Consider the following 14,641-nt stretch of genomic DNA (forward strand, 5'->3'; position numbering starts at 1 on the left):
ATGAGGTAGGAATTCTTATTTGGATTTCTATAGAAATTGATAAAACATCTAAAATCATGTAATTTTGACCTGTTTATATGCAACCCAAGTTCTGAATTTATGGATAGACTTGAGCCTGAACTCTGTTCTACTTGGAATCCCAAAACTGACCTGAGCTAGGACTCTGTTCGATTTAAAACCCCAAAGTTCGGGTGTGTTCGGTTTTCAGCAAAACTGAATCACTCATCTCTAGTAACACATTAAACCAGGTAATTAACTCAATATTAGTTGTAATGTTAAATAACTGCTATCACAACAAATAGATTTACAAAGAAGAAATATGTTGTCTAAAATGCATGTACATGAAACTGACTTTTTCCACAAACAGCTCAAACAACAAGCTTTTTAACAGGATTTTATGTGTAAATATTCATTTCCAAATAAACAAAACACATTCCTATTATAACAGCCCATTCTAGATTCATTTAAACAATTGAAGGGTTTTTCAGAGGCTGATTAATTATCAGATTCTCAGAAGATTTAAGAGCGGCAGCAGTAACCACTTTGAACGGTAATGAACTGTTATCTGTAGATTTCAAGATTACTAGATGATAATTTGTCCTTTTTCTCTCTTTGGGACTGGGAAATACAAGCAAGCAGCAAGAACCTACTAATTGTATTTTCTAGGCTCTTATATATTTTGATGGGTAGAATAAGAGATTTTTTTTCCTATTACCCTATTGTAGCTGTTTGAAACACTTGTATTTCTCAATAACATAGAGCTTACTGAGTAGTACTGTACAGATGAAGCTATAGATGCTTTCTGAGTAGTGCAGACAAATTGGTCCCTTATCTGGAAAAACTAAAATCTCTGGTTTTCAGAAGTGCCTCAATTATCGGAAAATTTTATCTTGAGATTTGAGATATCCAAGCCATTTCTTTACTTCTGGTTTCATTTTACCCATTTATCCTCTGTGCTAGATATATGCCATCATTGCAGAAATCGAACATCACACCTATTAAATTAGCATTTTTACAATTTAAATAAAGTTAAACTTGATAGCTTTCCAAGGATTTTCTGTTTCAACTTCACCTGGAAAGTTGAGTAACAAACTACATATCTTCATCAAGTGGTGAAAGCTGTCTATACCGCATCTCCTCGGTCCATGATGACAGGGTCCCTTGTGTCCCTGAAAAGTTGACTTTTTTGAGGATAAAGATGTTTTAAGTGCAAGTACTGTATGCCGTTCATATAAACAAGTTTGTTGACAAAATCCTGATAGTGCCGTGCTACTTTATAGTCATAGTACTAGACAGGTGGATATTTCTATTATTTGGGAGTGATGGATTGTTGCTATATCTGTATGTATGTTTATATATTTAAAAGGTGGTAAGGCAGCACTACTGGATGCATGTGGGAAAATTCTTGTGCCCTGTGCCTTTCGATTACCACATATGGCGAATGATATGGATGGATTCAATCTGCTAAGGCAATAGAGTCCCTTCTAATTTTTCAAAGTTTTCAGGATTCTTTACTGGTTCTTTCATCAGGAATAAGTATAAATGAAACAAAGCTTAACTTAAGTAGTGTCTTCACCTTGCGGTCTTTTGGTTTGGTATAAATGGTGGTGATTAATTCACAATCTTGCTTTGTAATGTTCCCATCTAAAAAATATATTGTGCTTGGACTCATTTCATGGGAGAATTTGATGGGATAAGGCAGCATGTTTGCTTCTCTATTATGTTGGAAAATGCTTGTTCTGGGCAAGACCAAAAGATCAGTAGGTCACCAATATAGCTAATTCCTAGAACAACAGAAAGATGAGCTTACTCAGCTAGGGATGTGGCAATGATAAGGGACATACACCTCAACTGAAAGAAAGACTGCTCCATTACAAGCTTTTAAATGGTAGACAGGCTATGGAATCCCTTACCAAGGAAGATAGTGATAGTCAATTTATTAACTGTATCTAATATCAGAGTAGATACATTTCTTACAAGAAATGGTGGCTCCAGCTATAGTTATTAAAATATCTTATTTTCATGATTGATTCAGGAAATTAATCCAATGTATATTGTTTTCCCACTGTCAGATTAAAGTGTCAACTACTGTACCTCTCTGTGGTATTACCATCTTCTTAATAAAAACTGCTGGCAAGAAATACATTGAATATAATCTTTTTATCAATGTGATACAAAAAAATAAACAAATCCATCAGTTTTAGTCTTTTGTAGTGTCCAGTTGTGTTTATCCAGATGAAAGCAATACATATCATCAATGAGGCGAGTTCCTATTTTACATGAAATGGAGAAAATACAGTAGGTTAACTGCACATAAATACAATTTTGTTGACGTGAATATTAAATATTTCATCAAATACAGTACTCTGAGTTGTATGGAGACATATTTAGGTTTGTGTCAGATAGTAAGCTCTCTAGTTCAAGGCCATTCTACAATGTGTTTTAGCATATGCACCTTTTTGTCAACTTGTGTCTCTGTTCTGTTCCTAATGTATGGTTTGTAGTCCAACTTTCTGGCGTTGCAGATTTTGTGCCACAAATATACAATGGTGATGATTATGTAAAAAGTAACAGTTTATTGGCAATAATGTGTTTGCTGACTGTTATATTCATTTGTATAAAAACATAGACAAAAGCGCTATGCTTGATCCATTTCACCTGGTACTTAGTATAATGCATTCCAGCTATTTTTCCAAATTCAGTAAGGTCTTCTTCTAGCATTTATTAATATGTTATTCACTTTCCTATCCATACACTTTATTTAAAGGTTCTTTTAAAAGTTATTCTTATTTAATACAAGATAACATTTATTGTACTTCAGTTTTTTTAACTTTTACATTGACAGGGAGTAGAGGATGGCTGAACAATTTTAGAGATGCCCTTGTTTTGGTTCTAATTCATTGTCGTGTTTTGGTTTTGATTGAGTAATATTTTATTGATTTACAATTTAAAACATGTAACATATAATACAACATAAAATAAAATATAGTGATGCTTGACAGGCATAACACAACAACATATCTATATCTAAAATTCAATACCAATTCCAATGTTTGGTGAATAAAACCAAATGCCTCCCTTCATCTATGTCAGAAGCAATTATTATCGTTCTTCCCAAATCACGGAAAAATCCCAAACTTTTGGATTCTTTCCATCCTATTTTGTTACTTCCCACAGACAAAGATTGTAGCTAAAATCTTGGCTATCCCTTTAAATAAAGTTATAACATCAGTGATACATTCGGACCAGTCTGGTTTTATGCCAGGTTTGTCGACAGCAGTGAACATCCGTCAATTATATACTCACTTACAGATATCCCATGGGGAGGAGTCCTCCTCGGTTATAGTGTTTATAGTATCATTGGATGTGGCTAAGGCATATGACTCCATGGAGTGGCCCTTCCTGTGGGAGGCCATGCATCAATTCGGATTTGTCCCAATATACCGGAAATGGGTACAATTATTATAATAATAATAATAATAAAAATTATTTTATTTATATAGCGCTTTTCTCCTAAAGGACTCAAAATGCTTTACATTTACAGTACAAAATACAAAATAAGCTTAAACAAGGGACATTAGTGAAATGCTTGGGTGAATAGGTGAGTCTTGAGTCTATTTTTGAAGGATTCTAGAGTGGAGGCCTCTCGAACTGTGCAGGGAAGTGAGTTCCAAAAGGTTGGAGCCACAAAACTGAAAGCTCGACCCCCAGATGAATTCCGTGAGATTCTAGGTATTGTTAATAGTCCTTCGTCAACGGATCACAGTAATCGAGTGGGACAGTAAGGAATTAGAAGCTGCTTCAGGTACCCTGGGCCATGGTCATGAAGGGCTTTGTAAGTTATTAATCCAATCTTGAAAGCAATTCACCATCTGACAGGCAGCAGGTGAAGGGAGTAGAGAATGGGTGTTATGTGGGTGGAATGGGGCTGGTTGGTTAATAGCCTGGCAGCTGCATTTTGTACCATCTGCAAGTGGTGTAATTCTTTTGCTGGGAGACCGAGGTAGAGAGCGTTGCAGTAGTCTAGGCGTGATGATATAAATGCATGTATGACTTTAGGCAGATCTTCCGAGGGAATTAAGTGCTTGATTCTGGCTATGGGTCTCAGATGAAAGAATGAAGATTTGATTGTGGCTGATACCTGATGTTTAAGTGTCAAGCCACTATCCAGGACAACACCAAGATTCCGCACATGTTTAGTGTTTTGTAATTCTGTAATTGTCTGTGAATGGTTCTATTTCTTCCCCTTTTTCATTGGCCAGGGCCATGCGCCAGGGGTGTCTATTGTCTCCATCTTTATTTGCTTTGGCGATGTGAATTTTCTTGTCTACTACCGATATAGCTTTATAAAAGTAAGTACTCTCAAATCCAGAAGTATTGGCTTAAGTGCTGTAGAGAAGGAAATGCTGCAGGCACAATAAACACTCCAAGGCCCAGCACTGATGTATATAAACTTATAAGGACACCTCTTGATTGCAAAATAAACCTTTAGGGTGCTATGGGCCATAAGTAGCAGCAAATGGAGGATGCCTGCAGGACCATGCGGCTATGAGCTTCAGAGTAAGTAAGCCCAGCAGCATCGATCTGACACCAGTAGATTTGCAGGAGGTATGTAGGAGAGCCCAAGCATGCCTGCTGCCTACACCATTGCAGCTGTGGCTCCACCATCATGTTTTGGTTTTGGTTTTACCAAAACTACCGTCAAGTGTTTTTGGATCTGGATTTTTTTTTAAAATTGCTAACAAAACAACTAAAATCATGTAACTTTGCCTATTTTTGTTTCTACAGTATTATTTTCCTCAATAACATTAATTTCCAGTAATTTCCAGTTCATGTTGACCATCTCACAGCTTAAAATATTGTTTTTACCCATTTTGGCAAAAGACTGCAGCAAGCTGACTGGCTAAACTAAGCGACAGAGCAGCAGCACACACACATGGCAGTTTGACAGTTTAAAAAAATAGCACATCTAGGTAGAGTGGCAATGCAGATGTAGATAAGATGGCAATTTAATTTAAACTATAGAATGTTTTCATTAATCAAAAACTAGCTCAGAGGCCCAAAGGCAGTACAGGGAAATGGAGGTGAAGTATGTAGTGAAAGGCAGGTAAAAAGGAATAACTGATTGATCGATCAATTGAATAATTAAAAAAAAATAAGACATTGCCTTGCAAGAGCATCTTTGCAGCAACTGAGAAGTGAAAATGTCATAAAAGAATACAATGTTAAAAGAAGCTGACCATACCACCCTCCCCCCTCCTCCCACCATTCTAATTGGCTAACACACCCCTGCAGTACATTTATGAGGTGCACTAGAGAGTCTGAGAATTAATTTACATTATATTTTTTAACACAGAAGTTTTATTGTAATTTTTTTTAACTGCCCCTTAACACACAACACACTGCCTCACAGCACCCTTAGTATAAGTCGCACCCTATTAATGACGTTACATATTTTAACACACAAGTTTTATATTTCATTTTTCAAACTCTGCCTGAAGGCACCTGAACACACAACAAACTACCTCACAGCACTCCTAGTAATCGTGGCACCCTAATTACATTATTTTCTAATACAGTGCCTAAACACACAGTGTCTCATAGTGCTCCTAGAAATGGCACCCTAATGGCTTTTTTAACACAGTGTTTTATTTAAAAAGATTTTAGCACAGTGCCTGAAGAACATATAGTTTCTCACAGTGCTCCTTTGGCAGTGGCACTATAATGGAGTTTTTTTATTTTTATAACACAGTGCCCCTTTAACACAGTGGCATTTTTTAGTTCCTGAAAATTACTCACAGTGCTACAGCCCACAGTCCACACCCTCTTCCTCATATCCCCTGTGTTAAATGGTGCTTGATCGCAAGGGAGGTACTTTTATATGCAATCCAAAAAATGCAGGATCTGACACCAGGAAGATGACGCAATCCAAAACACAGAAAAGCCGGGAAGATGATGTCTTGCATAATTTTGGGATCCAAAGTTGGTGGGAAGAACCGAGCTGGGTCTTAGTGCAACTCGTAACCCCTAACTTTAGATGCAGTCATATTCCAGGAAAACAAACCAGCACATCTCTTATTTTTGTTTGTTTGGTTCAGGATGTTCTTTAGTTATTTATGTTTTATAGTAGACTCTTATATGGCTCACACATTCACTGTTCTACTGGGAAGAAGAGAGCTTTAAGATTTTGGTCTGTTATCTGAGATACTGTATGGGGATCAACATTCTCATTTGCAGTTTAGTAACTGTATTGATTACAAATGCTCATTTACAGTCTAATTTATTTAAAAGGTCTCTCTAACCTTCCCTACTGTTTCTGTATAGACCTGGAGACAACAAATACCACTTCAGTTTGTTGACATATGCCAGGATATTGATTGGCAGAAATGTAAGGCTAATGCCTTAAATAGCTTAGCTCTTTAATCTTCATTGGCTGCCTAATATAATTTAGAATCAAATATATAGTTAATTTATAAATAAAATGATGCTTTTATTAGCGCATGTCCATAATAATTATGTTAAAGATACAACATATAACATCCTGTAATTAACCTTTGTATTAGGTAGAGCATATATATAGTTAATGCCCTGACTATGCAAGCACAGCTAAAGATCTTTATTTTCCACTCTATTGTCATTACATTGTGGTAATCCAATTGTCTGGTTCTACCTTCTGGGAAACTATTAGGTAAGAGTACAGAGATGGGGGTGTATACAGAGTTAAAAACCGTATCTCCAGTGCTGAGAAGGGTATTTTATAGATCAAAACTTCATTGTGACACTGCCGCTATGCAAAATTAGTAAGTTACTCTCCATAAATGTGAGCCTAGCAATATAGGACTGTTACAGTTAGTGTTAGTACTTAAGATATAGGTGGTCAAACACCCTGTTACCCAAACATGAAATATGGGCTACAGTTGGCAAGTATGGATGACCCAACAAAAAAATTGATCTTCAATAATCAAATGATTTATTAATTAGATTATTAGCATCATATTACAACTCACTATTGTTATGGATACACAAAATTTTAAATTTACAAAATCGTTTTCACTATTGTAGACAACAATGGTTAAAGGAATAAATAAAAATACAAATAAATTAAAAATAATTTAAAACCACAGTGTCACAAGTTAAAAATCAGGCTTAAAAAATAAAGCATAAAAGAAACTTGAAATTCACAGCACCCGGTTGCTTCCTGGTATCATTCAACACTGCCTGAGGAAGTGGCCAGATGCTGTGAAATGCATTTCGATTTTAAGTTAGCCTACAGGCAAATGTACCAATGGATGCAGGGTCTGATTATAGGAAGAATGGTGGCAGGTCATTGCACAAACAAAATGCTTCCTATTGATCCCTTCTGTTGCACCCTTTTGGCTTTTACCAAGGATTCACATTCCATTCCAGATTTGACCAATACGTCACTGAATCAGATTCCGAATTACTGTTCAATAGTACTGCCGGACAAACCTACCAATAAATTTCTTTTAGATATGTTTTGTACAGTATGTAATTGCTTCATCAGGTGTCATTAAAAGCTTTTGGCTACATACTGTAGTACAGTATTCTCTCTTGAGTGTCATTGTGCATGGACAATGGGCCTCATTCAGATGTGGATGATATTGCACAGTCGCAATAAAGTAGCTGTGCAATACCGTTCAGAGGAGTCTGCTTCCTATAGATGCAATACTCTGCATCTATAGGAAGCAGGCTCCTCCTGACAGCAATTGCATTGGATCATGTGATGGTGGCAACAACGGTCAGTCTGAGTAGACTTCAATTTACTCAGGCTGGCAGCTTGCAAGGCCGGAAAATCTGTAGCCACCGACACAGACCCTTGCACAAGAAGTACAAGAGCTGCAAAGTAATACAACTTACACAAAGGAGAAGGAGATACACAAGGATCTGCAGAAGGTTCAAGAGAAGAATACAGGTCAATGCTGGGATTAGATTAGCAATGCAAACAAAACACCCGCACAGATTCAGAATCTCAGTTGTTCTTCCCTATTGTATTGTATTATTATAATTGTAATTATCATGATAGGGAGGTGCACACACGAATATATTGATTATGCAAAAAAAGAGAAAGAAGAAGTATTCCTATGTGGGGCACTCATGAACCTCAAAATAGTATTATTCTGCAATATTCAAATTATTCTGGGATCTGACAATTTACTAACATATAACCTTTAATAATTAAATTAAAAATAATGCCAGTGAAATATTGAAAACAAAAGACAGAAATGTAACACAAACAGTGAAAGTGAAAATAAAATGAGATATGATGCTTTCAAGACTTGTAGCAGTAAATATTATCTCTTCATTATTTCATTTAGAATTACACATGAAGCAAATTACCATTTAGGTATAATATATCACACTACTTTATTATATGTAATACTCTCGTAGAGGGTCTTCTATTAAGATTCAATCAATCTCAAGAAGCAGTGAGTTCTGAGACCATAGTGCTCAAATATTTACAATGTTATTCATCATGGCTGTTTGTAAGTCAATAAATGACAGTGTTGTTTCTATTGGTTTATCCAAAAGCTGGGGTGAATATTCCAATGTAGGTCCATATATTATTCCAAATGTATAGTATATTCCCCGATAGGACCATTTTCATTTCATTTTATTGTAGTTCTCTTTTGATTCCCTATTCGATACATACTAAATTAGTTGCATTACATATGATTAGCAACTTCATAAATATTCATCAGCTAGTATAATTGCATTTTTGGGATATCACAGTCACATTCTACTATTGTTGCCCCTATCGTATAGGATTATAAACACCACACTGTTTGAATTAATCTGACATGTTATATATCAGTCAGAGATTATATATCACTGTCACGGTATGTGCAATGAAATCCACTGTTTCTTATCCAACTCTAGGACTGAGTATCCTTAATATCAGAGTCTCAGCATCTTATTTATGAAGGGCCCTGAATGTTCATTTCTTATTGCGGCAACTGTTACTAACTATGTTGAAACAAAGAATCTATTCTATTTAAATGTAACATCAGCTCCTTCCAGTAACCATGAGTCTCCCACAGTTCAGTCAGGCGGCGTTGTGAGTATAAAGTGGGTTCATAAAATCACATCAGCTATAACAGACATATCATTTCCATATCATTGACAATAGCCATGTATACACTGTTTCCGCAATTGTTAACAGTTGGTCATTAGTATTTGATTCATGTGTTTAATAATTTTTTATTAAAGATAGAGTCTGAGCAATCATATTGTGCATGCTGGTAGCATGTTCCAGGTGTCTCCCTGACACGCATTTCACTTAAACAGCTTATTCATAGGCTCACTATGAATAAGTTGAAGCTAAATGCGCGTCAGGGAGACACCCGGAACATGCTACCAGCGTGTACAATATGATTGTAGATATGTGTGACAGGTAGAGAACAGCAATGTTCAATTTCCAGGGATGGGTAGTGCAGGCAGCACACGAGCATTGTCTGCCAAGGCAAGCAGAAATCAGGTCTTTAAGGCTGGGTCAAGAGGTTTCATGTTACAAAAAGCTACAATTATTGTACTTATAATGGCCAGCTGGTGTCCCAGCAAACCCAATAATAAAGAAGCAGACCTTCAATCAGAGAGGTGATCACATATGGGTTTAGCATTGTTGGAATTTAAGTAGCTCACAACAACCCATAGTGGATTCCATAAAGGAGATCTTCTATTCAAATACTTTTTTAACTTAATCACTAAATGTTAAGAATCTCACATTACAGTAGATGCTTTCCTTTCTGATGATTTCACTAAAGCAATTTATATCCCTAAAAACCTGAATACTGTTTAATCTGATAAGGGCAAGTTTATACAAATGGAGCTCTACGGTATATTCTCTGTTACAAATCTCCTTTAAAAGACTGTTGACTTTCTGTACTTTCAGATATTTAAAATAATTGGTTTGCATTTCAAACTCTGCAATATAAAACTTTTACGCAATTTTGATAGAATAGATTGAACTCTATACATACTGAGCATTGAGGGTTTTTTGTGCACAAAACTACAAAGGCTAAAATTGAATAGCAAAATTGGTAAGTGTTAGACAATTACTTTCTTATGTGTGTAAATCTCTGTTACATTTGCCTACTTCAAACACCCTCCAAGCAGAACTAATATGTTATTTTATATATTTACAGGTCCAGGCGGTTCCAAGTTCACTATTGGCAAATCCATCTGGTTGCTCTGGGCTTTGGTTTTTAACAACTCTGTTCCAGTCGAAAACCCAAAAGGCACCACTAGTAAAATCATGGTTCTCATTTGGGCGTTCTTTGCAGTCATATTCCTAGCCAGCTACACTGCCAATCTGGCTGCCTTTATGATTCAGGAGGAATATGTGGATACTGTGTCTGGACTCAGCGATAAAAAAGTAAGAGATTAAGAATTTGTGTTGTTGATCTTCATTAAATTCACAAAACTGTGCATAACTCAGTGGCCTAGATTTATCACACAGCTAAAAACGATTTTATAGAAGCAGTTATCTAGAGGATACGTGTACAGACACACTGATAACTGATAAATCCAGGAAAGGATCATAAAGCTTTCTCAGACAAGAAAAATCTCTCAGCAATATAGATAGCTGAGGTTTTTTAAGAGAATCATAGAATGTACGCATGATAAGAGTATGATATATTATACAACGCTATTAGTAAGAAGAGGGACATTACCCTCTGTAATTATTAACATTCAATAAATAGTGCCAGCATGAATCACAACTAATAACAAACACAATGAGAAATAAAGCCTAGATATTCATACAGAGCCATAACCTTCATAAAGAGGTTATAATGCCCTTTTTGCAAGCTTACATTCTATAGGAAAGCATTCTGACCCTATTAATAATTGAATCAAGCTGTTTTGCTATTTTTAGTTTGTATAGCCCAAGAGCTGGTCTTACACCTGTAATGGGCAACATGATAAAATCAGGACATCTGACATGGCCCTTTGGATCTGTTAAAACACTGTAAATTCATTACTGACAAATTGGCTGATGCAGGGTTGCATGCTTGCGGACACATAGTGTGCATGGATCTAAATGTGGACATTCTCCAATATGCGGACTTGCAGGCTTTTATGCGGCAGCACTGCACCTATCCATACATTTGTGGATGTTGCTGTCATCGCTAACAAACCCAATATCTGATGCAAGAGATCCATCAGAAATGAGGTGGATCTCTGTATGCTCATTGTAGTATAGTCTACTATTCAGCCTACATGCCCACATCACCCTCAGAACACTTGGGGTTGGATTCAGTTAAGTGCACCTAGATCCAGTTTTTCATTTCTCCCATAGAGGTGCACACAAGCACTTTGCCAGGATTCCAGGGGCACTGTATATGACAAATATAAATGCAACCCACCATCACTGGCATCAAGACCTTTAATTGAATCAACCCCATAATATATGTTCAAATGACCTGTTGCCCATTGCCACCAATTCAGTCACATGTGGAGATGCAGCTGAATTAAATAGGGCCCCTAACTGCCTGCAGTTGTTTCTGGTTGCCTCTTCCCAGCTGAACGTATGCACTGTGCAAAAAAAGTGCAAGATTCATCAATAAAACAGACTTGTGTGTACAACTGTATAACACACCCTACTGTTACAAACTGAACATCTACTGCAGTTTCTTCTCATCTCCTGCAGTCTACTCAGCACCCACATGCAGCATTCTCTCCAATGCTGGCTGCTGGGCACAGCCATGACAATCTGGATCAGGTGACCAGATCTCCACCATCAGGAGACCAGTATCTGGTCACATGACACCTGCAGCCAATCCCTGATAAGCCATGGATATATAAGGATTCTCCCTGCACACAGCACTTGCCAGCGCAATTTTATCCACAGCATAGCTGTGTGCTTTCCAATGAGCTCCTGCAGATTCTAATCATTGTCCAGAGACAAAGTGCAGTTATTATCTTACTGTACTACTGGCTCCAGCAATCTGGTCTCATTCCAGTGTTCCAGCAATCCGGTCCCAATTTGGTGATTCCAGTATTCTGGTTCCATTCTGGTGACACCAGTATCCAGTCCCATAGCATTATGGTCCCATTTCACTTTACAGCATTCCGGTTCTACAGTATTCTGGTCCCATTCCAGTTCTCAGCATTCCGGTTCAGTGTATTCCAGTCCCAGACAGATCCAGAGCTACTTCGGGTTCCACTTGATCCAGTTCCCATCTGTTTCTAGCCTGACTGAACGTACTGAAGCTCTCTTTCATCTTGTCTACCTGCACATGTGTGCATCAAGTACAGTATCTCCACTCTGGTTCCAACCAAGACTCCAGCTGTACCACCAGTGCCACCAGTCACCGGCAGCCAAATTTTGGCTACCAGTTATACACAGTGCACTCTCATTACATTCCACGATTCCTACTCTAGTCCATGAGCAGAAAGTACATTAGGGCGACCAGCTTTCAGCCATTTGCCCCAGATTCCACTCCAGCCAGAGACTCAAGTTCTGGTTCACAAACAAATACAAGCATGACACCTATGTTTTATACACAACAGTACCAATAGCCTATGCAATAGTACATTATAGCAAGTGTGAATGCATATGCAATTCATTTTCCATACTGTACAAAAGGATTAGAGCAATATGATTTTCCCACTATGTTTTATCGTTCAGACAGTCTAATTCAGAGTTGTACGCTTTTAGCAAGATGCAGCAGCAATGCTAAAATATGCTAAAGCCGCAGGAATTGTCTTGTCTAAATAAACCTCCTGATGATCTGCTGCTTCATCCGAGGATACAGTATTAGATTACTCTGCTTGTCCATCGGCCATCCGAGTAGCCTTCAGGTTTTCACGCAGTTGAAGCCACGCACAAGAACTTCGCCACTAGCCTTAGCACACCCAGAAAATGGTGCCAACATCCCTCCATTATCTCGGACACTGTCCCCAAACTGCTGCAGCTAATCAATCATGCTGCGGCATCTGGGCACTGAGAGCGAGCGAGCATACACTGATCGGCACATGTGCAGTACAGATCCTGAGCATACATCGGAGTTGCACGCAAACCATCGGACTTGCATACAACTCTGAATAAGGTCCATACTGTGGTCACTGTAATCCTGTCTCTGTCTGGGTCCTATGAAAGCGATCTCAACAAAGTGCAATTCAATAGATCTGAGGACTTTTAAATATATATGTTAAAGAAAACTGGTGTTTTTTTTTAATTTTTATTCAAAACTTGAATAACTTGACTATAGCCTCATATCAAAGAGAATAAATTATTTAACTGTCATAAAAGTTATGATAAGGCAACTTTTCCTTTAGATACTGTATGTAAAGTTGTGTAAAGTTTTTGCTAATAAATAACAACTGAGTTACACTTAAAGACTCCCACATCTATACACTTTAAAAACAAACAACAAGAAATGACCTAGTTTTACACCCAAAATTCTGAAACAGATATTCTTTCTTTTTTTCTTTTTTTAATGTACTGTACTTTATGCTATGGTTCTTTGCAGTGTTTGTAAATTGATCTGTTGATGATCCAGGGAGTTGTTCCGTTTTGAAGTGTCATTTCTGAGATTATGGTAAATTAGATCACTGGAGAGACTGTCATTATCCCAGGTGAATCAAGCTTATTCTCATCAGGGAATGACTGTTGGCTTGTAGGATATAAAAGACATGGGAACAATTTGACAATTAGGACATCATTAACATATTGTTAGCCAAGAATAGCTGCAGGTTTGCTTGATAGTCTTGACATCATCTGTTAAACAGACAGCTGGCTGTGATGATGTCGTGGGCAAAAAGAAAACAGCCTGTCATTAAAAATTGGGTCCATTGTTAACTGTAGCATTGCGATATATAAGTTGTAATGGGACCTCAGCGTCATTAAACAAGTGCATGCTGGCAGTATGGACAGTTCTTTAAAGAAACCACATGATAAAAGGGGAAATGAAAAGTTGCAGCTTTTAAATCAATGGTTAGTCATTCTGAATTAAAAAATACACACTACTACCAATGGATTATTTAAAAGAAAGCTTGAGTCACAAGCATTGGAAAATCTGCCAAATATATATAATTACAAGAGTATTTCAGGATGTTTCGGTCTATATATACATTCTACAAAGTCCTGAAAATAAGGTTAAACATAGAATCTTACAGGGGGGTGGATCATGTGATAAAATTGATGCAGAAATTATAATTTGTTTGCTGGGACGATTGTGGTGTAATCAACACATTCAATCATCACTACTGGCAGATATCTGCTAAAACATAAAAATATGTGTGTTTCTAATCTTGTAGATGCAGTGCTCTCCATGTAAGTGTAATGAACTTTTGCAAACATTTTGATCTTACTTTAGTGAACTTTTTAATGAAATGTAATTAAAAGTTTGGAAGGTTGTGTAAATGATTTCTCCAAACTAATCAAGCATGTTTAATAATTTTTTTTCCCATTGATGTGTAGATTACAGTTAACAGTTTACATTTGCCATTTTAAATTGAGCCAGATTGTATAAAAGCAATTATATTTCACAAAATGTGAAAATTGTGAGTTGTACTGACCCTTTTTAAAATAAAATACTGTTTTAGTTCAAAATTCCAGGAGGGGGTCCCAGATGGGGAGTGAACACAGGCCCCCTCCTCTCTTAATACGCCCCTGGTG

The 14,641-nt window shown here is 37.1% G+C and overlaps 1 protein-coding gene across 1 annotated transcript in view; it reads left to right on the forward strand.

Moving 5' to 3' along the window:
• The window catches only part of GRIN2D (glutamate ionotropic receptor NMDA type subunit 2D), a 1,022,144-nt gene that overhangs the window by 873,672 nt on the left and 133,831 nt on the right, over positions 1-14,641 (forward strand). The window contains exon 12 of the mRNA XM_088457418.1: positions 10,164-10,393. Coding sequence (XP_088313544.1) covers positions 10,164-10,393 — 230 coding nt within the window. The remainder of the gene's footprint in view (positions 1-10,163; positions 10,394-14,641) is intronic.

This window comes from Taudactylus pleione, unplaced genomic scaffold, assembly GCF_031769625.1.
Source record: "Taudactylus pleione unplaced genomic scaffold, aTauple2 ptg000041l, whole genome shotgun sequence".
Classification (NCBI taxonomy): domain Eukaryota; kingdom Metazoa; phylum Chordata; class Amphibia; order Anura; family Myobatrachidae; genus Taudactylus; species Taudactylus pleione.